Genomic DNA, 26172 nt, shown 5'->3' on the forward strand with positions numbered 1-26172 from the left:
TGCATTGCACCGAGCCACTTGCTCTAGTACATCAAGGCATTTCGCTAACTCCAAAGACAGAAAGGGGAGCACAAATCTTGTCCTTGTTGCACCGCATAAAGCGGGAAGGAAGTAGGTGGCAGCACCTAATGCAGCAGCTTCATCCGCAACAGAACACATTGCAGACGTTCAGAGCTATTGGTGTAATTCAGCTAGGAGTTGGAACAAAATTTAGCGTTTACGTTTATGGTTCAAGATTTGGGACCTCTAGTGTTTAATCGGGGTCATGGGCCTGTGGTTTCAGACGTACCGGGATCTAGGACATCTTCGCTACCTCCTTTGGTACGGGCATGCGAGGCTCGATTGGCAGCGCGGCACGCTGACATTGTCCTAGAAAGCTTTAACTGTCTCCTGAACGCCGGAGGAACACTACACAGGCTGCCGCCGGGTACGACGAATACATAGCCACCACGTTCATAAGAGAACTTCGCAGCCATAAATACCGGGCGTACCGACCGAGCTAAGGATCAATTCTGTCCTCGCTTGTCTTTGCGTAGTTGCTCCCACCCTAGTGGACGGTCTTGCTTTTGTTGTCTAAGTTAAAAATGCGGCTGTCGTTGTTTGGCACACCCAGGCCTTATGCTCACTGAAAAGAAGGGCGAAGACGGCACAAGTGTTAAGTCCGGGTTCACTGCATGCCTTCCAATATTCAGAGTCTGCCGCTCGGTCTTCCCGCATAATTATGCAGTGCTTTCGTATTGCTCTTCGTTAACTATGCTTTAGGTTCTAGCTTGAAATCGTAAGAAGCATGCGCATACTTCTAGAAAATCTTGAAACACTTTTGCATTGGGTCATGCGTCCAGCAGTCTTGCGCTTGTCTGGGCAGAAGGGTGGTCCTCCGTCAAAGAGGGAACTCTCCTCTAGCCTCGGTAACAGCAACTGCAGCTAACGCTACCCCAGCTGCAGCAGTGCACTCCAGGATCTCACGACCGCCGTCAGTCGTCTCAGTTCTTGAAGATGCCTCCCCAGCGGCGGTTCAAAAGTGGGCAGTGGCAGAGAAAACAAGGCAGCACTGGGTAAGCTTCTTTGGTGTGTCATGCGTTTCCCGGAAGCTCATATCCATATTTGTCATGTTTGATATCACTCCCTTCTACTTGTGTGCCTGAAAACTCCCTCTGAAACTGGGACGTTCGGTGTCACGTTTCTCACCTTACGATTCCGCTTGGTCTGTGTCCATCGCTGTCTTTATTCTCCCTTCCCTCATTGCCTTGAACTTCCTCTCGGCCTTCGTTTCGCCATTATTTTGCTTTTTCTCTGTCCACTTCCTTCGATTGCAATGCATTTTCATGCCTTCTTATCCACACTGTGGGTCAATAGCACTTGCTGTGTGGGCTCCCACCTTCCATCTATGGTGTAACCTGCCTTTATTAGACGGCAACTGATAATAATCAGGCTTAATGTGTAAGCCCCCATAAAACCCACGGATCCGGATTTGTGTTGTTGTCTTTTCAGCAAGTGAGGGAAGTCACTAGGGGTGTTGAAGAGCAGTGGCCTTCGAAAGCTAATTCACTGGCTGCGAATATCTACAAGAAGCAGCTCGCGGAGATACATGCGGAGGCTTTGTACAGGGCTGGACAGTGGATGCAGGTAAGCTTGAGAACTCAATATCCTTTTCGTGACAACCCTGACACGCTCCGAGGACCATGCAAAATGTTTTTAATTCTCCAGCTTCAATCAATACCAACAGCCTCATAATCCACAACAGACGAGAAGCACGTGAGGCACAAAAATCGATAGGTCTAGAACTTGTAGCTTCAAAACTGAAGCCATAGCCTAGGTCTGCCGCTGCTCTTGTCCTTTAGGAACAGGAAGATGGTAGAGCCCAACGTTCACGGGGTGAATTGGAGAGGCAGCAGCAGGGGGACTTGAAACAGGTGACTTTAGTGCTGCCGGTTCCCCTCTTGCTAGCCCTGCTGGTCCGGCACATTGTTGGCTGTCTTTTATCTTTCGGTTTTGTCCTACATGCCACAAGCTAGGTTCAACATCTAACGCATCGATATAACTTTTTCTCCCGAGGAAGTGGATCAGCGGCTACCTGCCTCCTTTGTAATCTTTTGTGTTCTTTGTGCCACTGTTCTTGTACGCTCTCCGTGCTAACGCTGAAGTTTCGTGTGTGTCTGCAATATCTGGAAGGACAGTATGGTTTGCTGCTACTACTACTGCTATCGCTTGTTGGCTGCTGCTGACTTGTTGCTTGTGAATATTCCTTGCTTTTAGTGGCGTATTCTGTGTTGCTTACTAAATTGACCTTTGCAGGCCCAAAACCCCCTGAATGCGCCATGGTTATCGTGGAGTCAAGTGCGCCCCTACCTGCCTCCTGTGAGTCACGCAACTGCCTAGATGCCTATTCGCCCCTTCTCCATACACATTTTCAGCACCAGCCGGTTGCTTGTTTGGTAGCTCTCTCGTTCAAGAAGGGCTATTCTCTTTGTGTCTCTTCCTCCCGGTTGACTCAACGTCTATTCAATGTCTGGATGACTCTCTTGCCTAGAAAATTAACTTGGTACATACCGCTTCCGCCACCACGAACCCCCGTCTGGGGCTGACTGGTTACTTTTAGCACCTAATTGAGCATCTAGGCAAACAAGCAACTAGCTGCAAAGGCAGAAGGGACTGTTGCTGGCGTATTAACATTTCTAGTGGAATCAGCAAGATTTGTGTTCCATGACCCCACAACACAATTTCTTCAAGCTTGTCATATCCTGCATCTCCAAAACGACCAGGCCAAAGACGTTTCTAGTTCCCAAAGGAGCAGTGGAGGAAGCAGTAACATAGTCAAATGCCGCTTATTCAGCAACAACAGGACGGTTGTCAATAAGACAGAGAGAGAAGACATTCGGCGGGTGCAGGAGAGACTGCTACAAAGCCGCACAATGCGACAACTTCTTCAGCAGACCCAAAGGGGCATCCAGAAGCTCTTTGAAGTGTTTGCCTGTGGCGACGCCCCCCAAAAGTTCCTCAACCAGAAAGCCTGGGCCCGCTTCTCACTATTTGTCAACTTGGCGCCTGCGCCTCAGATGGTCTGCTTCTTCAAGCAAGGTGCAGCTGTTGGTGTTCTTAGTGCTGGGATTGTCCGATCGGGCACAATTCTTAGTTATGCTCCCGACACGCCTATTACTGTAGTTGCACTGGTGGCTCCGGAGAGTTCGCATACTTTTATTTTGGTAGTCCACAGCTATTGCTCTTTGCGATTGCTGCAGTTGCCGGAAGCCAGATGGACCTGGCGGCCTTCCAGGCGGCCCTTTTTCAATTAGCGATTGTACTACACGGGCTCGACGTCAAAGTGAGCTACACTAGCTGCATATGCAGTGCATGAAGTTGCCTCTGGAACAGTACCAGTACCCGTAACAGAAATATAGGCAGCAGCAACTCCTTTAGCAACTTCTAAACACTAGGCGTTTCTCTATGAGGTGCCCATGTCGTTCTTAGAGTGCCAATGAGGAAACAGTGGGGCAATGCTTCTCTCGCCTGGCCACCCACTGCCATCTCGACGAACCCAAGGCCTTGCGAGAAGGGTAACAAGTGTTTGCAAGCCACACTGCTCTCCAGAAGGGTGGTTGCTTAGTCAGCGTTGCTGTGCTGCCTCGTGCTAACTAGCAGCTGCTTGGCTAACAGCCTAGGCATTGCACTACCTCTGGAACAGCTTTGGGACTCTAATTAAAGACAGAGTCTGGTCCTCCTAAGCGACATTTACTGGGAGGCCGCAACCCTCGAAGAACAAAGGGTACGTTGAACCACGCTCCTTTGTGGTGCGTCATGTGTCCCATCAGGCTCCATGCCTTTCAGACTTCCGGCAAGCAGCTACTGCCCTTCGAGCCGTTTGCCATCGACGGGCCGACCACCATGCTCGCCAAACTCGGGGGAGAGGTGGATACGTAGAAACCCGCACGTGTATCCAATGGCCACTAATATGGTTAGAACACGGCCTCGTCTGCTTTGGAAATGATTCGCTTATCCATTTGATACTTGAAGTAAGGCAAACAAGTCATCAGTGGGAGATGATATCTGGACAGCCGAATTTCCTACATACCTCACTGCACCGGGCTGAAACCATTTTTACTGGTTTCGTTTAGGGTGCAGCACCATTAATGGTGCCACCCACCACACCTAACGGTTCCACATACGCGACATCAAATCTGGTCCAACACAAAAACCTGTAGGCTGCGAGCGTTTAAACATTAGACATAAGACATATACAATCCATGAAGCAAGAAACGAAACAAATATCTGTCTAAAGTTATTACTGAACCCCTCAAACACGTTTGCCTAGAGATCTTGCGCTGCCAAAAGTGACCCCTCACGTGCCTATCCACGAGGGAAATCGCGCAAAAATGCTGTCCGCCGCAGTAGTTCAGTCCGCCGCCGCTCTGCCCACTAGACTGTGACTTGTCCCGCTAATGAAGGCCTACCCACCTCAGATTACCGTGGCCTTTGAAGTTCACAACTAAATACACACGCGAAAGCTTAATCAAGCAGTATCATGAGAAGGCAAGTGCTAAACCGCGAATCAACATAGTAAGAGCTCAATTTTTCACTGAAGGTGTAGCACCTCCCCCGAGTTGTACTCATGTAGGGTACTTATGTAGACTGGTTCAACTCCAACTAGACACTTCCCCATACTCCGCACTAATGCAAAAATTAAGCACATGTAGGGTCATTTTGCCACGCGCCACCGGCAACGTAGAACCAGCCCTACGATTGGACAACGCTTGCACATGCAATCCCCAAACTGTATAAACCTATTGGCTGGATGACAGCAACAGTTATGGACTATGATCTCTGCTTGCCACCCCGAAGGCGAAGCAGGACGGCCGCAGCACGGCACCGGCAACCCACGCACAAATTGGTACTTCAGTTTTATGCAGGGCCAGCAGCTTTGCACTCAGTCCCTCCTGTTTTTAGCGCAACTGCTGGGCAGAATTTGAGTACAGAGCACTACTTTTAGGCTTTGCGGCACCTACCTGCCGTACACTTGTTGAAATGGCACTGGCTAAGACAAATTGCACATTAAAGAGGTCCTGAATTGTGACCAAAAACGGGACTGGGGCTCCTCTAATGCACAGCCCTCCCTACAGCCTGCACATAAATGCTCTCTACACCACGGCTTTCTGTACTGACATGTACACATAAAATTATAATACACGCGTCTGTATGCGTATATCTGCCTGTATACAGATAAACTGAGAAACGATGCTAATCATCCATTCGCGCACAAAAACGATCAGCAGTGAGAAGTGCTATCTTGAGCCTCTCCTTTCTACAGCTGTGTAAAAGAACAAAAAAACGTTAAATTATAGCCGTAGATTTAGCCCACAACAGCCTCTCATTAAAAGCACTCGCCATGAATAATCACGACTTATCCGATCGTTCTTTCAGGTATCTATCTGCCTCTCTTCTCAGCAGCTCAATCATAGCCTTCGCAAAACCCCCAGGGTCCTCTAGCGAGTAGCCACCCTGAAGAGACGCCACTGCTAATAACTCCAGTGCCAACGATTTGGCGCGTGCACTGGTGGGGTCAGACCGAACCTGAAAACAGCACAAATCTAATAACACTCCTTAAAATAAGTTATTTCACCACTAGCCCAAAACATGGCGAAAAGCACAATTGCTAAGAGAACTATGACAATTCTAAGTATGATACATGACAACCAGAGTACTGTCCAATTTGATCAATGCACAAGAGAATGTGAAAACCCAGCATGTCGTCAAAAATGAATGCACGTCTGCTGCTTGCTCACACGTGCGAGACACTAAGAAGCGCTGCATGGATTTTAAAACAGCGGCCTCCCACAAATCGTCATCACGGAAATGGATAGTCAACTGCTCAGACTCTTCCTATGAAATACACAGTGCCCTTCTCGTTGCAAGAAAAGCTCGATATAAAATCTTATCCATCAGCGCAGGAAGCCAGAAAAACGCGCACACACACACCCATGCAGCTCACACCAAGGGCGTACACGACAAATGGTTCGGCAACAAATATCTGCTCAGATTCTTCCGAATGAGAATTCATTATCCTCGTTTCTTGCGAGGCACTCATTATCTACTATCGGGCATCATTGCACAAAGCCATCGTACCGCCAACATTCGAAAAACATGCAGTGTCCGCAGTACATACATTTCACGGAAACGCAAAATACGTACGTATGATAAACTATGCCGATGTGCAAGCTGCGAAATCTTACATTGGCAAAAGGAAAAACCACCAACACAGTGGACGAACAAGAACGAAAAATCGCGGAACCCTAAGAACCATGAAAGTGTGCGTCATCCCGAATCACATACACACGGTTATGAGCTCCCCAGCTGATGCCCTCAGTTGCTACTACGATCAAGCAGTATAAGTGCACAAAACACATCGCCCTGGTGAAAGCTAGCTAACCATCATATCGAGCTGCTTGATGATGGGATGCGTAGGATTAATCTCCAGAATTGGTTGATTCAGGGACGCTCCAAACAATTTCTGTTCAGAGACACCTTGGGCAGCCGCCTGCTGCTGCATGTAGCGCTGCATCGTAGGGGACAGGCCCATTTGACCCTGAACTAAAACTGCGGGATGTGTCAGCAAGCGAGAAGATAAAACCACGTTGTGCACGCGGGGACCCAGCGTTTGCTGAAGCCACTCGACCAAGCTGAAGGCATACACACGGCGCATGGAAGACGCACGTTCTCACTGAATTAGCTCAATGTGCCATTGATCTCGGCGAAATACATCTAGACTATTAGTAAGCATGCGATAAAATGTTTAGGCACATACACGCTGGTGGATAGGACAGACGACCACCAGCAAATCAATATGTCTACTCCCTCCAACACGTCACCCTTTTACTGTCGAGAGCAGCAAAGCCAAAGACAAATGAAACAGATTGACGCAGTGAGACTTGCATACACACCACCGAGACCAATATACAAGTTCATTCCATTTCGAAACATAGAATACGAGACAATAGGAGTCACGTTTACATCCATCGAATTCCTTGAAACAAGTCTCAGGTGCGCGGCAGTGATTGCATTGGATTGCTCGGCTCCTGCGTGGGTTCGCTGATACGAAGGACAACGAGGCCCTTAACTGACACGCCAATCATCACCGACTTGGAAAACAAATCAGACGAGTGCAATTGTAACTGCTATATATAAAAATTCGAATCAAGAGTGAACGCACAACGGGATCTGCCAGGGCAAAAAGGAGAACAACACAGTGCAGAAGCTGTACAGAGAACCTACATACAAACTCGGCCAAATCTTTTCTGTAGGCGCAGAATTCCACCGGAAACGTAGAGTATAAAAGCCCTCCGCCCCCCCCAAAACCCACGAGGCACAAATCAAAGGGAACTGAACCGAAAGAAGAAAAAACGAGCATTTCTGATAGCGAGATTTCAGTCGGTAATTCCAGCTATAGCAAACTTCCTCAGGATCCCTAAGGAACTCAGATGCTAAAACTCATCAACGGGCCACCAGCATAAAACACAAAAAAACGCAAAGCACGATGTCCGAACCACCCATTACAACTAAGCACACGTATGGACGAAAGCAAACGATGCCTGAATGCTGCGTCAGAACGGCAAAAAACACGACTGCCGAAAACAAGTTTTTATACAAGGCGAAACATGCAATAGAAGCAATGATGAGGCGAGGCCCTGCACTGATTGACAGCTCCGCAGTCTGACATATGTGCAAATCGTGAAGTACATACAAATGAATAAACCAATGTTCTCTAGCTTCATAGCCCAATGACAAGACTTGCAAAACTCCTGTATATGCTGTGTACGATATGTGGTATAATACTCGAAATGTGTAAGCATACCCTCCGAGTTCAATTTTCTTCGTGGCAAAGTCGGTAGGTTCGAAGCGCTTCTGCTGTTCCGTCACTGTCGTCCCATCCGTTTTTTTTGCTTCCCCTCCCGCTTCGTCAGCGTCCAACTGGAGGTCAGCCTTGTTAATATCCACCACAGGCCACCCTTTGAACTGCGCAATGGCTAATGAAGCCAAGAAAAACTCGTCCAAGGGCTCAACCCCAAACAACACCTCGAACCCTCGAGCCTTCAGCCCCTCTAACGCGGGACTGTCGTCTGCGGCCCTCCTACTTTCAGCAGCCAAGTAGTATATTGCCTTCTGCTTCTTGGCGATGCTCCCGTCAGGCAGTGGTGGATGGCTTCCAGACTCGATGCTTCTGTTTCGGGTTTCGACGCGAGATATATATTCGTCCAGTGTGGTCAAACCACTACGCGAATGAGACGAGTGAAGCTGCACGAGAGATGCAAGGGCTTCCTGCTGGTCGCGATCCTCAACTGCCCCAATCTGCAAAAATAGTAAAAAAGACGCTGACTCTTGCCACGAGATACAAACACGATGCCAGGGACAAAGAAAGGACATCAACCTTATGTAAGGTCACGACAAGAAACGAACATTCCTTGCCACTACACGAAGACGACACCTGACACAGTATAGCATGCCACATCCTTTGGCTGCGTAACAACAATCGCGATATGCAATTTGCGCAACAACCCATCTTTAATAAACATTTAGATTACATTACTAGTATTACCACTAGCAGACAGAGACCCCAATGCAGGGAGCAAACTCCTCGAAAACACCAAGGCCGGGGGACGGCCCACAGTTCGAAACAAATACACACACTATCAAGAAAACACAAGAACCATGAAGTGAGCACGAAAAGGAAATGAAGGAGCATTAAAAACCTTTTATGCTCATTTAATGAGGTTTCTCAGTCGGTAATTCCAGCAAGAGCAATTTTCCGCATAGCCCGTAGGGCGCTCAGGAGCCACAAATCATCAGCGAACCAACAACGCAATATTGATAAAGAATGACAACTAAAAGGGAGCAAGATGCAAGACCACGTACGCACGAACAAATGAAGACAAAGTCCAAGTAGGATAAAAATACAAAAAATGCAGCACGGCTTAGAAAATCGATTACCTTGAGATATTTTCCGTAGTTTTCCCAAAATCGGTTCCACTTTTCGCTTGATTGTTTCTTGATCGCCTGAATCATTTCGACTGCCTTGGCTGCAACTCTTTTGTGGACAATTCGCAACATCTGCGACTTTTGCAAAATCTCTCTCCCGACGTTGAGGGGAAGGTCGTCGGAATCTACAACACCACGAATGAAGGTCAGCCACCTGCAAAAAGCAAGATGAGTTCTTAATTAATGGAAGGTCTCTGGTTTGCTTGCCACGGCTGACGGATAGAGAAAATCCTGTCGAGTACGCACAGTTACTAGCCAAAGAACAGCGCGTTACAAGGTGGGAAACCAGCACGTGTCAACAAAGTAATGCAGTTCCACTCGGGGAGCATAAAGAAAGATGACCCGGAAGCAACGTAGCACTGAAGCTTAGTCATGCGCGGTGGTACAAAAAGACAACTTCAGCAAAATAACAGACACCACCCGAAGGGAATACCAGTATTTCTATTTGCTGTAGTTGCTTTAAATATGTAGTGACAGTACAGATGTCCTTAGCATAGTCTCAGATTCACGGCGATACTTTCATAGGTTTGCTTGGCTCCCGCGTGGGTTCGTTTCTACGCAGGACAACAAGGGCCTCAATTGACACGCCGATCATCAAGGACTACACACCGCATCTCAACATTTCTTGAATGAGCCACGTACATAGGGATTAACACCAAGAAGAGACTATACACCAGTAGCAAAGATAACTGCAGGAAAATACAAACGTTTTATACGTAAGACGGTATAATACTTAGCGGCCTTGATTCAGATGTGTAAAAATCGATTCCGGTACTCGCGCTGTCCTCAGAGAGCAGACAGGCCTCAGTAGAGGGAGCGAAATCATCCTTAACAGCCGCGCAGAAGAAAACATAAAGAACGCGGCGGGCAGCTCCGCCTTGAAAGAAATAGCGCTACTAGGCAGCCGCCATAATACAAAACACCACCACACGAAGTCAAACCGAGACGCCATAGGGCGCATAAAACACACCTGCACGTCTCGGCAATGCCACAGTCAAAGCTCAACGACCTGAAGGAGAGACAGTCAAGATGCATGGAAATGTACCTAGGCACTGCCTCTTGAAATTTGTCGTTGATGAACACTCGACGAACGTATAGACGAATACCGCGAGAGTCCTCATCTGAGAAGACGAACAAAATTCTTCGAAAATTTCAGTTGATCAGGGAAACAGTAAGCAGCGTATCTTGTCTGCCTTCTGTGTTGCTCTTGTACGCATGAGTATTACATTTCTCGTGGAGACCACGAGTCACTCCTTTACGCTACACAGTGGTAAGGAACAAACGAAATTGGCGCATGTCGTCCCACCAAACATATTTCTGGAAAGCTCCCAAGGAAGAGAACCCGGAACGTAGAGGAGTGCTCTGAATGAGACCTGGCCCTCCACAGCCATGTGCAGAAATGCAAGGGGGTCATCATAGGCCTGCGAGAGCAACAGCGAAGGGCCAGCGCAAGCATTAAAGTATTGCAGACACACAGACTACTATCCGCTAAAGCACAAACCAGAAGCACGAGCGTTCATCACCGTGATTCAAGTGACCCAAAATCGCGTTTAATCGCCCATTAATTCCTGTCTCCACCTTCCTGCCTCTACCCAAAACCTCGGTTCCCTGTTACTCACGTCTGCCCCGTTCACCTCCTTCTATTTCCTACCTTAAACGTCGCCTTGTAGAAATCCACGTAGTCCTTTTCTCTTAGGGTTTCCTCAGGTCTTCGCCATATTGGCGGCTGAGTATTCAGGTGGGCCCATTCGTTGTAACGATTTGTCACAGTCTTAAACTTGGTGGCACCGCTTGTGGCCCCTTCTGTATCCGGGACGCGCTCATATTCAACTCTCTCCCCCAGAAGGTAAATGGGCACAGAAAGGAATTCTGAGTATTTCTTAACCAAATCCTTTAACTTGTAATCCTCTAAATAGTCATCGCTGTCTTCCCGTAAATGCAAAACCACGCGAGTGCCCGTCCAAGGCTGCCGCAGCTGCTCTTCCAGTTGCGCATCCTGGTGCTCCTGCTGCTGCTCTCTCTCCTGCAGTGTGCGTGTGTGGGAAGTCTTTGATGCCTGCTGCTGCAAATTGCGGTGCAGCTGACACGTCTGCTGCTGCCACCTTTTCTGCTCCGCCACTGCGTCAAGTCGGTGCAACGAGAAGGTCTGGCCGCAGCTAGAGCTCCACCTCCAGACTTCCGGAAACTCTGAGGCGGCACCTTCTGCGTTCGGGGAGGACCAACGGGAAGATATAACTTCGACTTTTTCCGCCACCAGAAACGCAGAGTAGAATCCAACCCCAAACTGACCTATTAGATCGCTCGCATTCCCTGGAGAGACGCCTGTCAAGTTTTGCTCTTTCTGTTGAAGTTGTTGTGCGAACTTGTACGTACCGGACTGCGCGATTGTGCCTAGGTGATCAATCAGCTCCTGCCGGCTCATTCCAATGCCGTCGTCCTCGACAGTCAAGGTCCCTGCGGCTTTGTCGGCATACACCCGAATAGAGCCCTTCCACGGAACTCCTTGCTTTTTACGCTGCTCTCCTTGCTGTTCAAGGAGCACTCGCTTTTTATCACAAGCATCTGCCGCGTTGGACACAAGCTCCCTAAGGAACACATCGCGATCAGTGTACAGGCTATGCACGATGATGTCCAACACCCGCTTTACTTCTGCCTGAAAGGGGAAACGCTCTCCTGCTCCTGCGGCTGCCGGTCCAGGAGAACAAGCTGTGTCCGCAACCGCATTTTTTTCAGCGGTGGTAGGGCAAGACTCGGAGGCCTTCAGGCAATGACGACTGCTGGAAGGGAGTATCCAGTTTGTCTTCCCATCCCACTTGTTGCTGCCCCTGCTAAGTGGCAGCAACACGTGTCGTGAACTCACTTCCCTGAAAGCTTGGGTTGGAGGGATGGCCTGCAATACGAAGAGGCAGATAAGGAAATGCATAGAGACCCAGGCTACATTCATTTTGTCGGACCGATTTCTCCGAGTAAGCCCCCGGTACCACCAGGGTGCAGGAGTGCCTGCCCATTTACCGTCCTAATCGAAAAAGCCCACGGTAAACCTATGCTCATACTTGTGTGCATCGCTCCTGACTGTGGGGCAACGCGCCCCTCCCCGCAAACCGCGCAGACCCTTGAGAAGAGCCAGAAGAATATCGATGAAGATTCAAGATTTTGTTAAAGTCTACAGATAATAGGTGAAGAGGGGATCTGCGCAGTACAAACAAAAAGCTGAGTGCAGCAGGACTGGTGGGAAAAGTGATCCCGGAAGTCCCCGCAGCAAAAGGGGCCGAGGTTGCTGCCGCGGCAGCCGCAGCAGCCGCAGGAGCAACAGCAGCCGCAGCGGCAGCAGCCAGATCTTCCCCCGGCTCCCTGGTGCTCATGAATAGGCCTTGACTTGTGGTTTTCGTAGGGGCTTACAGTGGCCACTCTTCAGGGTGAGGGTTCGTAAGCTTCCCACTGCTGCTGCGAGAGAGAGGCTTAACCGAAAAGCAGCGCAAGCCCGACAGTCGCTGCTACCCTTCGCCACAATGCCGAAAAACAAAGGTTTGTCTTTTTCCGCACGTTTTGATTTGCAACAAGGTCGTTTGAGCTCTATGGACTACCTGACGTGTATATGCACGCGTTGGGTCACCTTCTACAGCATAGTCAGAGCCGCCATCCCGTTACAACAGTTTTACGCATGTGTCAACTGACTTAGTGATGCAATCCCGGGAAGCACTGCAGCTTGTAGCTACGTCTCAAGCCGTATCTCGCCAACTCTACTGCAGCAGCAGTCTTGCAGCCCCAGTAGCAGATCCTTCTGCACTAGTCCTTCCCGCTTGCCCTGCAACAGCAGGGGCAAAGTTGTCAGGTTGTTGATCGTGGCTCGTCCTTGCGGGCTCAGCATTAACGTCTGATCACAAATAACTAAGTCGTTTGCTTGTAGCCCATGGTGAACGATAGTTGAGACATGGCAGTTTGGTGGATGTGTGGCGTGTAGGGAAGGGAGGGAAGAACCGCCGGAGGGGAAAGAACGACAACGAGGGGGAAAAACGCGAGTTGCAATTCAAGGAAGACGGCCAGGGTATTGTTGGGGCTCTACTTATGGATATGGGGTCTTTGAAGAGGGTTGCTGTTGAGATATGCCCCATTTGTGTTCTCTATCGTCCCTTTTCTCATTACTGCCCTATTTGTGATGAACGGATACGATATCTTAGTCAGCAGCATATCTCTCGGCAATTTACTTTCATGCACACTTTAAAATGCCACCGTATTATTGCTGCCTTATGTTATTTGCGTCTCGTTGCATTTGGAATTCCTTTTTGTTATTTTCTGCAGAATACGGCCAGGTGCTGCGCATGTTGGGTAATGGCCGACTGGAGGCCCACTGTTTTGACGGAGTGCGGCGTCTCTGCCACATCCGCGGGAAAATGAGGAAGAGAGTTTGGGTCAACGCGGGAGACATTGTTCTCATCTCCCTCCGAGAATTCCAAGACAACAAGGGAGACGTCATCGCAAAGTACATGTGTACAGGCGCAGAGAGAGCAATAATTGCTTGGATAGTTGCATAGAAACTTCAGGGCATGGAGGGGAAGGGAATGAGGGGCTGCATATGGCTTCATGAGGAAGGATAAGAGGTGTTCCATTGGTTCCAAAGGATGCACAAGTAGGGGTGGTTGTACTTCCTGTAGGTGGACAGGGGGCATAGATGGCTACTTTCAAACTTGTGGCTTAAATAAGGAGGAAGAATAGGATGACTTGGGGGCTTTAGACTGTTCAGATTTATGGGTATCGGCGAGGCGAGCTAGCCACATAAGTGCAGCAAGGTCGTCAGATGCAGACTAAGAGAATAGTAGCAATATTGCTTGGGGGCAGCTTGGAGTTGTCGATACCGAGCAATAACTAGAAGGGGTGTGAGATAGTGGGCGGCTCTTTCAAGCGTTTATTGTCCCTTTTTCTCTTGCTTGAATAGTTGAGAGTAGACGTTTCTCTGCTGGCTTGTAGGTACACTCCCGACGAGGCACGGGCTCTTAAGTCCTACGGGGAGTTGCCAGCCAATGCGAAGATCAACGAGACGGACGCCTTTGGTGAAGAAGAAGGCGGCGGGGGCGGCATTGAATTTCAGGACTCAGGATCGGATTCGGGCAGTGAAGAAGAAGAGGAGGCACCCAACAACGATCTCGATATTGACGATGTAAAATAACGCATTATAGGCTACCGCTGTTGCTGCTGTGGCACCGCCTTTGCCTTCTGTGTGTTAGGCTTGCAGAATTACTATCATCGCTCCGTGCCGCTGTGGCTGCCAACGTGCGTGAGGGTCTGTGTCACATATTGCAACTTGTTTAGGCCTTCGTCCGATTTTTGTTGCTTTGCTTGTTGCAGATCTAGGGGCTATCCAATTTTGCAGCCCTAGAGGGATATCTGTCGCCTGTCTTTCAGTTGAAAGGGGCTACGTGTTTTGTTTTCGCTGCTACATGTCGGCGCTGTGTCGTAGCCCCGGCTGATTCAACAGCAAACTGCGCATTAACCTACCTTGCAGATTCGCTGGCGCCACAGCAGCAGTACCCTTTCTGCTGCCGCTTTCATGGCTTCGTTTCTGGTTTAGCCATTGCAGTAGAAGCAGTATCTCGCTATATTTGCTGCAGTATTGTGGCGGAAGCAGCAGCAGCCCCGTCTTTGGCAGCTGCGACAGCCGGTTGCACAACGGGGATAGAGACGGTGGGGCGTCCGGAGTGTCCTTGAGGTGGTCTAGGGTTTGTTGTTTAGCGTGATATAGTCGCATTTGGCGTGTATAATTTTGAAAGACAAGGTGACTAGTCAGTGAGGCTGCTGCTGCTTTGTACATGTAGACGTCTGGGACAACGAAACAGCCAGAGTACTGCGACTACACTAGTCGGATGTGGACAACATTCTTTCCAGTTGTGATGGAGATCCTTGCACCCGCCCGACATATCTGTTTCCATAGGCTTCGCCTGATTAAGAGATAGACAGCGGCTCTGCTTTCTTCGAATCCGCTTGCCCTTTTTGTCGTCGGAGTCTTCTCAGCGTAGCCACTCGGTTCCTAGCTTACGAGGCTTCTAACCCTTGAATTTGCCGCTGTTTCCCCTACCCGAGATTAGTGTTTCACAGGCACGAAGAGGGCGCGACACATGCAACCTAGTTTATAAGATGCCCTCCAGTTCAACTGTGAGAGTTTTACACTAACATTAGGGCTTCAAGCGGCTGACAAGATGGCAACGCTGGGCAGTACTAGCCAGTGGAGCTGGGGCAAGTTCAGGTACTTCCTTGGCCTGTCCGGGACAGATGTCTCTGCCACCTCCACAATGTATGAGTAAAAAGAAGCCTCAGGCGACACCTGTTCATCACTGCAGAAGGTTGAAGGGGTAGCACACGCGAGCGGGGTGGAGACACTAAAGTGTGGAGAATTCAGCCAAGCTGACCAAGTGAAGGTAGTACAAAAATATTTGAGTGGCTCTGTCTCTAAAGGCCGAGGGCTTCATTTTTTCAAAGGGAACCATGTTTCCTATCAACAACTGAGCGTTTCTCCACTTCGAGGCACCCCATTCCTTCTTGTAAGTTGATTTGTCGTTACTGATGGAGGCGCATTTGCGGACTCCCTGGGAGTGCTTTTCCCCGTTCTGCTAATCTGGGAAAATCTAAAACGCCGAAGTCCGTAGCTTTACAAAAGCACAGGGCATTATATTCTTGTGTTTGGAACTACTGATGGGAGTTCCTCAGTGAGCCGCATGTGGTGCGATAGAAGACTAGTGCTCGTATGTCCGTTTACTTTGTTTTGTTCTTTTAGTGGAGGGCGCAACGGCTCCGCAGCCCCTGCTTCGCGGGCACATTCCCCAAGCTACTTTGGCGGTGAGCTACACCGGGCAACCTTACAGAAATTTCTAAGACCCAAAGCAAGATGAAGGCATCTGTAACTATGGATAGCAACCAGAGTACTTCAAGGCCAGGGGTGCATTCATCTCAGAGCTAGCTAGATACATCGGAGAGACGCATAGAACGGAACCAATATAATGGTGGCTCCTTCCTCAAGCATAGGCGGGACACGCAGGAATACCCCTTGAATGCATACACACGCATGTATGTCACAGCCTACGCGCCATGGCGTATTTCTACACAGGCAACACTTAGGTACCATTGAGGTTAATCGTTGGTTGCCCACGAATGCATGATTCGGCATACTTGCATATACCGGCGCATACAAGGTGCTCCCGCACCGCAGATGTCGTTGAGGTGGGCACAATACCCCCATTCTGCCTGGGGCGAAAGACACCCCTGCGGTTCCATGAAAGAAAAAATACCTTCTAAAGTGCTTCAGCAGTACAACAAAACCCGAGGTCTTCAAGTAAGTAGCTCCTTGGCGCAGGATTATCTAGAGCTGCCTGGGAGTTGCTCGTCGTAACATGTTGTTGCGGCAAAGAGAAAGGATGACGCAGGGTAGAGCCCTTTGAGGAAGACGCTTATCCTAGGGGCCCTCCTCATAAGGATCACCTGTGATAAGGCCTGCACTAAACTACAGTCATCAAAGATGCTGGAGTCGGAAGAGGCAAGTACATATGCCTGGAACGGCGTCCCTAGCTTCGCCCCCAATGATCATAGTAGAAGGCCTGATTGCTGCACCACAAACTCATGGTACGCTCTGAATCTGGTTCCAAAGTGAAGCGAAGGGAGGCAGAGCCTTCTGCTGTTCTCCAGACCTTCTGGCATTCTGAGCAGGAGTTTTGGAGCCTCTGTTGGCCCAATGTTGGGTGATGAGCTCCTCGGACGGAAGGAGTCCTTCAGTCAACCCTAAGGCCTGCACTCTTGGGCCCTCCGTAGGGGTCAAGGCTACTGAGAAGAGACTTGGCTCTGCCTCCCGCTGCTGCCCCTGTTGCTTCTTCGCTGTAGCAGACACGGTGTTGCGCTGTTGATTCTCAGGCGCCTCATTCTTGATCTCATCCTTCACCCTCTCTTTCGGTTGTACAGAGCCCCCTCCAAGGAGAACGTTGATAAATTGGCTAATGGGGTCACTGGGAGCCGACTCGGGGTTTTCAGAAGACTCAAAGGCCAGTCCAATGCCAGTGGAACGAGCGCCTAAACAGCCAAAGGCCAGCCAAAAGCAGATGTGGGTTACAGGTATCAAAAATGCCGGTAAGACATGGCTGATACATTCAGAGGGAGGCGTACGGAGCCACAAACGGAAGGAAAACCATCGTGTGGGGGACGATGCTAGGGTAATAGCAGAGTACAAAATCATGTGTCGCACACACAGAGACGTGTGCAGGCAGAACGAAACAAAGTCCCCAACTGAGAAAGAACAAGGGCTAGGAGATCAACGTAAGCAGCAGATGCATTTTGTTGAACGCTCTATAGGGGGGGTTGAAATAAGGTGCATTGTTCGTAGCTCCAATATGTAGGCATGTCCATCTGTATTCGGGGGCCTCTTATTAAGGGTATAGTGTACGAGGTTACCTGTGCCACTGATTCGTGTCATTGCTGGGTGACTGCCATCTGTGGGAAGGACTGCTCCCTCAGTGTGTCCAAGGACTTTAATGCGCGCCTCAAACCCTTCAGCATCCTCAGGCTCCTGCTGGAATCCCATAATCTCATCTACGAGCGTGAGATGCACACAGAGGAATTCAGAGAGATCGGGAGAGTCACCTGGGGGCGTGCCTTGTGGCAAGGAGAATATACAAGAGGAGAGTGGCTATTCGAGTGCTAAAAATGTGCAATACAGGACACGTGTCAGAAGTACACAGAACAATACACAATATTACCCCTGTCTCAGTATGCTTGCGCCTCCCCTTCTATCTCAGCCTCCAATTTCCTCAACATCGTAGCCATCTGAGGCCCTCGTCTGTAACCGATTCTTCGTAGCTTCCCTTTGTGTTCAGATTGTGGGTGTGCGATTTCTTTCGTTTCCCCGCTGCTCATCTTATTGTACTATCTGTCTAAACAATGCCGCATACCCTGAGGTTTCCTCTCATCCTTCACCTGAGACATTGGGGTTCGATGATACACAGAGTCATCCCAGCGGGCATGCTGGCTGTTGATGCCTCTAACGAACTCTGGGGTCACTTGACTTCGCTGCGCCAAGGGGTCTGGTCTAAAACTCCCTGAGACCACAAAACACCCGCAGAGCTAACCCTATAGATTCAAAAGCCATGCAGTGGTAAAATCAGACAGCCACCACACTACAAGATGAAATTGGCAAAAAACGCCTACAGAGAAACATTGGACCAGTGCAAGGGACAGTACAAGTCTGGGATTTGTATTTCAATGCAGCTGCCTTTGAAGGGTTAGGTCAACACTGTCTGCCTGCACTTCCTTTAGGTTTCCTGGTGAATGCCCCATGTACAGTATAGTATTACTTATATATTTTCTCGCGCGCGCAATCCGGTTAAATGTACATAAGTCTGCCATTCACTTTACGATCCCAACGTGCAGCAGTTCATTTTTGCTGAGTGCATTCCAATGCTTACCAGGAAGCCTGGGGTCCCGTGCAGATCTCTCCATCTGCACAGTACCGTCCACAGAGGCTAATTCCTGCTCCACTGCAACTGTAGGGGTGCCCTCCGTGGCCGGTCGCCGCCGTAGGCGCTGCGCGACTTCTGGATTTATGCGCTGCTCCTGCTTCGCGGGCTTCAGATCCTCCTCTGTCATCGATGGCGGCAGCAAAACCTGCATTCAACAACTGTCGACTTATTCTCTCGATCAACGTGTGGGCCTCTGTGCACTCATGGCCACCATATGGTTTATACTCAAGACCTGTTTTTGGATAACAATGTAAGGCACCCAGTCAACAGGTGCTCTACCGCGTAGGATAATCTTACTCTGTTGATCTTGTAGGTGGCCCCGTTGAATGTTTCAATCTTGGGCGGTTTGGAAATAACTTTCGCCTCTCCATTTACGACATATTCCACTGAGGCAACTCCGTTTTCCTCATCCTCCTTAGGAGCTTCCTTGGTAATCTGGAGTGGAGCTCCTTCCCACGACTCGAAGTCCTTCTTTGACTCATCTCTGAGTTCATTATCTAAGTCGACTATGTCATTAGGGATAATGTGGAACTGCACTATTCGCCATTTTGCCTGCCATGAGAGCTCGTGGATGTTGAAAGGCAGCTGGGAAAAGGCCGAGTCAACAGGCATGAACATTGTCATGTCCCGTGATTGTTCCAGGTAAAACGTCATACCCAATTCCTTTAGCAGACGATTCAGCTGCTTCAGGTCCTGACATAGACGTCGACACATTGGGGGGCTGAACGAAGAGTGAGTGCAAGCTAGGCCGAAAGAGCGTGACCCACGGATAGCAAAAAGGCCCCGAAGGCATAGCAGGTGAACATATATTTAGAAAGAGATGATTACAAATAAGAGGAAACTGTATTCTTTGCAACGCGGCCGCTTCAGGGTTTATGATTAGGGGAGAGTCCCACCCCTTGCAACCCTGCGAGGTCCTGTACTGTCAACAGCTCATTGATTGCCGGGTTTTGTACCGAGCCTCCCGAAAGAGTTTTATGGACCCCATCAGCTGTAACTGCTGCAGTTCTGTCGCTACGAAGGGCTTCACCATCTGGATCTGCTGACGCACCCCAGAGGGCGCAGACGGCGCCAACGAGTAGAAGGCAACAAGGGACGAAGGTCCCATGCAGCCGAAGATACCGACGGGTCATTTGCGTGGAGGGGAGAGAGTTGGGGACGACGAGGGGCTCTACCTCCTGTGCCTGATGGGGGAAAAGGCAAACATAGCTTCTATGGAACAAGACGGCGGGACACAGAAAGGTACGCAACAAGCGGTAAAGTCAGTAAGTCGCATGGGTCAGTTGGGTCTGGCAGTAATAAAGACACGAAAGAGAGCAGCATCAACAGCGGAAGCACCACATAGAGCTTAGAATTCTACTTAACATCTCACCTCTTTCTTATTTCCCCCCTATTCGTGTCTGCCTATCCGTCAAAGCAATGAAAATGAGACCTAGGGGATCAAGGAGCGGGGAAATAAAGATAGATCTTATAAACCTGATCAAAAGCGAGAGAAAAGGCAACGCAAACTCCTGTGGTTGTCCAGGGGCACCAGCAATCAAAGCATCTGCAACGCAGCAACAGCCCAGGGGGAGAGACCGCATGCCTTCGGTTTCCTATAGCTCCTTCTACTGGTAAATCTATCTGAAATAAATTGTTTTTCAAATTTACTCAAATTTCATCGTAGGTTTGGAAAGCAAACCAATATCTCATCGCCTCCAGAACCGGCGCGCCTCACGCACTGGTTAGCCAGGGGTATGCGCGTACACGGGAACCCTAGGGACAGTGGTCAGCAGGAAGAATTGCCTATTCATAAGAGCGCATAGCATTCTGCCTACATGCTACAGATAGCGCGGGGAAACCCTCTCTGACGGCATATGATGTGCAGTAGGGTCACCTTTAGGGTGGGGGGCCCACGATAATGCCCCCCGTTCCACACACCAGCCTTGGAAGGCGGCTACTACTAAATCACGACATTATTAAGTTGGTTGTGCGAATTCCTTAAAGAACACAGTATACCGATGAGTGCCATGTGGGGGTTGGGGGCTGCGAGCACACAAATTGGCAGGAGGTGGCATTGAAACCCGGAAGTTTGGACGTGTAAGACCGATAATTACCCGTAGTCATATTATTACAAGCACAAGAGCTCATGGGATCTGATGTCTTGTCATTGCGTGGCTTGTAAGCTTTCCTGAGTGTCCTTATGCCAACCAATTGGTACTGTAGTGTTTAGGCAGCTGCACAGCTCATGATCATCCGATGTCACATACCAGCAGTAGCATCACCACTACATTATGGGGAAGCAAACGGCTGCTCGCATGCCTAGGCGGCCGTCTGTCTATTAAGCCTCTGAACCTAACTTCCAATAAAGCGTTGACACAAGCCTCTCCTGCCCGTCCTTCACAGCTCATCCGTTGCCCTCAAACATCCAACACCTCATATGCAGGCTATGTCTGGTCAAGCAAGCTCTTTGAAGTGAGTCAAAGATTAGCTAGCCCCTAAACAAGCCAAGCGTCCGCAGCCGTGCTACTTTTGTTGGATGCTTTGCAAGGCAGGCATTAAGCAACACCCCAAAAAGGCTCAATCAAGAAGGCTCATCACAAAGAGAGGGAGTAAAGCATGAAGGACGATGGGTGCTTCTCTGGAGGTGATAGAGTACGGTTCCTGTCAGGAGTGAGCCATACATCATCACGCTGTAGTAGGGGAATCCCGCTAGTGTGTAGAAGCCAGAAAGGTATGGCACTGGCACAGTAGGCATGCAACACACAGGACATTCTGAGGCAGGAGACGGCCTCGAGCAAAAGGGGCGCAGTCCAAGAGAAAGCCGACTTAAGAGTGCAACAAAAGGGGGATGATTGCGTCTGGAATAAGCTGCTATAGCAAATGTCCACGTAATTTTTACCCAACAAAAATTGCAGTACCACATTCTTGATAAGCCCGGTCGTTTCTTCTTATGAATAATCGAGGACAATAGCTCCTCTACAACCCTTGTGAAGTCAAAAGATACTTTCAGGAAAAAGCGCTTGACGACTGCTATTTCTTAAGCCCGTGGAGTCGAAATTACATTTTAGATGCCTTTGGCAAAAGCAACCACAATACACACATGCATTTTGAGGGCTTGTCAAGCGAGTGCGACACCAAGCAAGAACGCCAAGGATATGACCTTTTTCATTCTCAGGATGTGCTTATCGAGGCTATTTGCCCGCCGAACCCCTCATGATATCCCTGTCAAAGGGTTATCTAAGAAACCTTGTGATAATCGCTGTGCAAGAAAGTACAGGTTGGATACAGCAAGCGCGGTAGATCTGCTTATTTCAAAAGAGTTTATCTGATAATCAGAGGCTCCCAAGAAGCACCAAATGAATTTTGTATTTCACATTTTTCATCTCTCCGCGTCAAGGGCCCCATGGCTACCGAATGACTTACGAGTTCCGGCATGACCTCCATAATAACCTGCTTAGGCCTTGATATTTCTCTTTCTTTTCCCTTTGCAATATACCCTTTAGATTGCTCTGTAAATTACAGCTTGAATCGACTATATTTGTGGGGTTTTGTAAGCTACAGCTCCATAAGATATGGCAGAAAGGGTTATACAGGAAGACGGCTGGTAGGAGGTCCCCAGGCTTTGGTGAGAGTGGACAATCTAAGCGGCACCAGAGCACATAAGGGAAACGAAATTGGCATTGGTAGATTTGTGTAATGGCAAATTCTTTTTAAAGTGTACAAATGCGCCCACGCCTACTTTTCTAGAGCATATTTTTGAAATAGCCAATCCATGATTGCATTGCCCAAGGAAGGCACTCCTCCAGCGTTCAACGCAATGTCTCGATCTACCACAAGCAATCCAGGCATAGAAAGAAGATATAAAAGAAGTCCACAAGGCAGCGTATCTCTGTGAGAAGAGCACTCTATAGAGTTCAATGCAGTGTATTGGTCAACGAGAGGCAATCGAGGCGTAGGAAGGAGATGTTAAAGAAGCCCACGAGACAATGTATCTTTGGCAAGATCCATCACATGATCCAGTGTGTGCTAGTCCAAGGACGATGGGAAAAACAAATTCAGGTACCAACAGATATGCAAAAAGAAAACACTTCCTCCCAATTACTTCTAGAGCATCCATGTGGGATTTAAGTTTGGGCATAACTCAAGATACGCAACATGAAGTTGCTGGACATGTGGCTATGTCGAAGTGTTTTCTTTAGGACCCGCAATTCGTCAGCTGTGTTTCACGATTTCCTGCTTAGCAAGAGACGCATATGAGAGCCTACTATTCAGCATGCTTGCCGCCGATAGCATGAGGCTTCAGCATTTCAACAAGTGTTACTGGCTTACCGCCGGGATTTGTCTAGCCGTCTGACGTTTTGGCTTACTGTGAATGTGTTTGTAGAGTTATATCGGGCTTTTATTGTTTTCCTGCGAAAATTAGGACAAAACGTTGCCATGGTCCTCTATAAGGCGAATAGGAGTGATTGTAGTGAATTACAACAGACGGAGGGTTTACTTAGCAAACGAATCATTCTGAATTGAGACTTCTTATCAGCTTACCTTTTTTGCATGCGTCCTTGTCGCTTGTTTGGTTGGTAACTTGTGAAAGCAAGACCTGCGCTTCAAAGGGCGCACACACCCTACCGAAGTAGAAGGCTCATGACGAAAAATCCCACAAAACTATAAAGCACAATGCAATGAAGCAAAAGGTAATGAAAAAACTTGCCTCTTGATATGTCACCGCATTGGGTAAGAAGGGGCATTTTTGCGTTGGATATGTAACTTTTGGTGGTTTTTCTGCTCTTCTTTAGATAAGTTTGCATGGCCTATAGAAGTGTTCTAAATACCTTTCACATCTCCCCACAAACAAGTTGGTATGACAACATGGAGAACTGGCTCCTGCGCAGAAAATGTAGCATGCTGTAAGACCCGCCGGACTTCCAGTAAAAGTGTGCGTGACTGAACGACAAAGCAAAAGAACGTCAATGGCACGCGACTTTTCTGTAGACACAGGACGCTACCTGCTGATAAGCTGTAGCGAGCTTTTCCGTCCTCCTACATGGAACGCTTTTGCTAATAGTTGCTGGGGTGCGGGTATTACGCAATATGAATTCGCAAAGCCACCAAGAACTCGGTAATATGAAGCACACCTGCTATGGCCACGCTTCAGCTCCCCATTGGTGAAGCACAATTATCTAAGTGGTAGAACCAATTAGAGGGATGTTTAATGGCAACAAACAGTCCACATTGCCTTCTCGCCACCCGTGGAATTCAGTAATGCTCTCATATGCGCCGATGCTGTATTGTCACTTTCAGGTGCAGGCTGTTTATTAGAGGAAACTGTGACTAACCCAGCCATTGGAACCCACGCCTGCAGACGTTAACGCCCTCCCTGAGGTCTCCGTATGGGGACACTTTTCTCCCGATTCATTACAAACTTAAACATCGACGTGGATGGAATTTTGAGGTGTTCCTCAATAAAACTGCGGTATGGACTGAGTTCGATCCCCACAACAATTTTCCGCCTTTCCCTGCCTGCTCCCTTCAAGTGTCCCGACATAAGGGTAGAGGGACAGTCACGGTGCGCATAAGTGCACCCTTCAGCACTTCCATCTTGTTGCACACTGCAATAAGCGGCCCCGAGCACAGCATTGCGCTTTCTTTCATCGTGATAGCAGTCCTCTGCAATAAGTAACGCATATGAACAGACAAATGAACTAGTTAGCTTTGTATCAATTCCCAGTAAAATATTAACAGTGTAGTAGAAAATGTTCAGGTGCAACGTAACCGCCTACAAAAGGAGTATGCTTAATTGAGAATCAGTAGAGAATTGACCAAGTAGCTTGTCCGTTACTATGTCTTATTGGTTGCAGAGTATTGTTGGTAGATTAAAAGAAGATACAATGCTGTGGTTGCGTTTATCAGATCCTATGTACACCTGGCTGTGTGCGCTTGGAGTGCCTTGAGTGTGTAGACAGAAAACCATTCGCAGTCCCTCTTACCTTAGGCCGGAAACTCGAACGGGTTTGTGCAAGACAAGACAAGCTGTTTTGGAGAAACTGTCAGGAGCTTTCTATTATTTTATTTTTAGTCTGGAGTCAGGTCTCTCCCCAAAGAGCCCGGCCATGGAGCGCAACGCGTTGCGCCTCCACAGTAATTGTGCGCTTCAGCTCCCAACTCCGTGCAACAAGATGATCTGAGTGACATAGACTATTCCTTTGTAAAGTAAATGCTTCCAATGGCTGGCTAACGCGAGTTTGGTAGATGACAGCGGGTACACTGTCGGAATTAGACAAACCAACTGCCCAAACGGCTGTTTCTTGACGTGCGTCCTGCTGTTGCACATGCAGAACATACAAGGTGGCCTAGATTGTAAAGAAATAAACACTGGGTCTTTCTGTGAGAGGCTTCTTACATGTACAATAAGCTGTGCTGTTGCCGGATTGAGCTATTCTTGATGCGGCTTCTTCCTTGTGCTCGTGCAATTTCCCTGCTGCTGGGTGCTGTCGATGCAGGTGCGTATGGCAGGCTTTCTAGCCAGGGGTGGCCTTTTTGGCTATGTGGAAGCAATCCAGAGGGCCAACTGGGATGTCTACACGCTCAAGAGAGATCGCGGCCCTGCTTGACCAAGCCCGTGAGCCGTATTGAAGGCTGCTAAAACGTGTCTGCCGGGGAAAACAGCAGAAGCATGCACACCAAAAGCACATTTGAGGTACCTCTTCTTAGATACTGGTTCTGGGTGCGGCGCCGAAATGGCCCTCTGTGGGTACTCGCTCTGTGTGCGGCGAGATTTGCTTAATTCTAGCTTTTGTACCTAGGTGCTGTGAGCATCCAATCAAGTGACATTCCGCGTGGGGAAAGATTATATAACTGGCGCTTGAAATTCTGTTTTGTGAATCCATTTTGATCTATTTAAACCCTGCCCATCTTGCCTCTGTAGTTGGTCTTGCTGTGAAGAATTCAGCTTGTCGTATAGCGATGCCCACTTCCGCTGGCCCAGGCTCTGGCCAGCCCGAGTCCGATCTTCAGCTACCACACTGAATTTTTGGAATAATTCCATATGGAGGGGTCTACATAGATAAGCCGCCCGGCACAACAATGGAGCTCATCAATCGACTCGCCCTAATAGTAGATGAAGAGGCAAAATGTCAGCAACAGTAGTCGTACCCCAAAAACGCAAGTCTGGCTCTTTTCCGAGTTTTTCCAACGTACGATTTCCACTTCCTTCCCCCCCAAAATATTATATTTCGGAAGCAGGAAGGCTAGCGTCTCCCTTCGTATCTACAGACCTCAGTGAGCGAGGGTCATGCTACGCGCCACACAGTAGGCGCTGCCATAAACTTGGAAGATATGTAACGGGGCAACACGCTTAATTTCGCTGCTTCATCGAGCGCCGCACAAACGCGGCGTGCCTACTGCCATTGACCGGCTTGTCGTGCCGACGGTGGTTGCTGAGGAGAGCAGCCTGAGGAGGAGGCATGTTTGCGAGTTGCCTCCGCAGCTTGTGCTTTGGTAGGGGCGTGCTGGCAAGCAACGACAAGGCTGTGTCGATGAGAATGGGCATATATATGGAAGCTAGGAGACAATTGATCCTGCTAGTCTGGAGGCTTCACCTGTTCGTCAGAGAGGCTTGTTGACTAGAGGAGCGGTTGATTTGTGGCATTAAGAGCTGATCGAAAGCATGTGCAGCGCT

The 26172-nt window shown here is 48.9% G+C and overlaps 3 protein-coding genes across 3 annotated transcripts; 1 reads left to right on the forward strand and 2 right to left on the reverse strand.

The window, feature by feature from the left end:
• Positions 1–5388: 5388 nt before the first annotated feature.
• LOC34620480 (endoplasmin homolog) lies at positions 5389–12386 on the reverse strand. Its single transcript, XM_026337860.1, has 9 exons — positions 12229–12386; positions 12037–12136; positions 10676–11914; positions 10331–10445; positions 10106–10145; positions 8977–9178; positions 7844–8337; positions 6422–6671; positions 5389–5565 (listed from the first exon to the last, which is right to left on the reverse strand). Exons 1-9 carry the CDS (start codon positions 12384–12386, stop codon positions 5389–5391), a joined length of 2775 nt encoding a protein of 924 aa, XP_026193645.1.
• A 147-nt stretch (positions 12387–12533) lies between these two features.
• On the forward strand, positions 12534–14188 carry LOC34620481 (eukaryotic translation initiation factor 1A). The gene is made up of 4 exons (XM_026337861.1): positions 12534–12549; positions 12986–13069; positions 13324–13504; positions 13990–14188. The coding sequence occupies exons 1-4, from the start codon at positions 12534–12536 to the stop codon at positions 14186–14188; spliced, it is 480 nt and encodes a 159-aa protein (XP_026193646.1).
• Positions 14189–16627: 2439 nt separating this feature from the next.
• Positions 16628–25539, reverse strand: LOC34620482. The gene is made up of 6 exons (XM_026337862.1): positions 25395–25539; positions 18813–19219; positions 18462–18660; positions 17949–18095; positions 17344–17652; positions 16628–17073 (listed from the first exon to the last, which is right to left on the reverse strand). Exons 1-6 carry the CDS (start codon positions 25537–25539, stop codon positions 16628–16630), a joined length of 1653 nt encoding a protein of 550 aa, XP_026193647.1.
• Positions 25540–26172: the final 633 nt, after the last annotated feature.

Source organism: Cyclospora cayetanensis, unplaced genomic scaffold (genome assembly GCF_002999335.1).
Source record: "Cyclospora cayetanensis isolate NF1_C8 unplaced genomic scaffold, CcayRef3 CcayRef3_contig_208, whole genome shotgun sequence".
Taxonomy (NCBI): domain Eukaryota; phylum Apicomplexa; class Conoidasida; order Eucoccidiorida; family Eimeriidae; genus Cyclospora; species Cyclospora cayetanensis.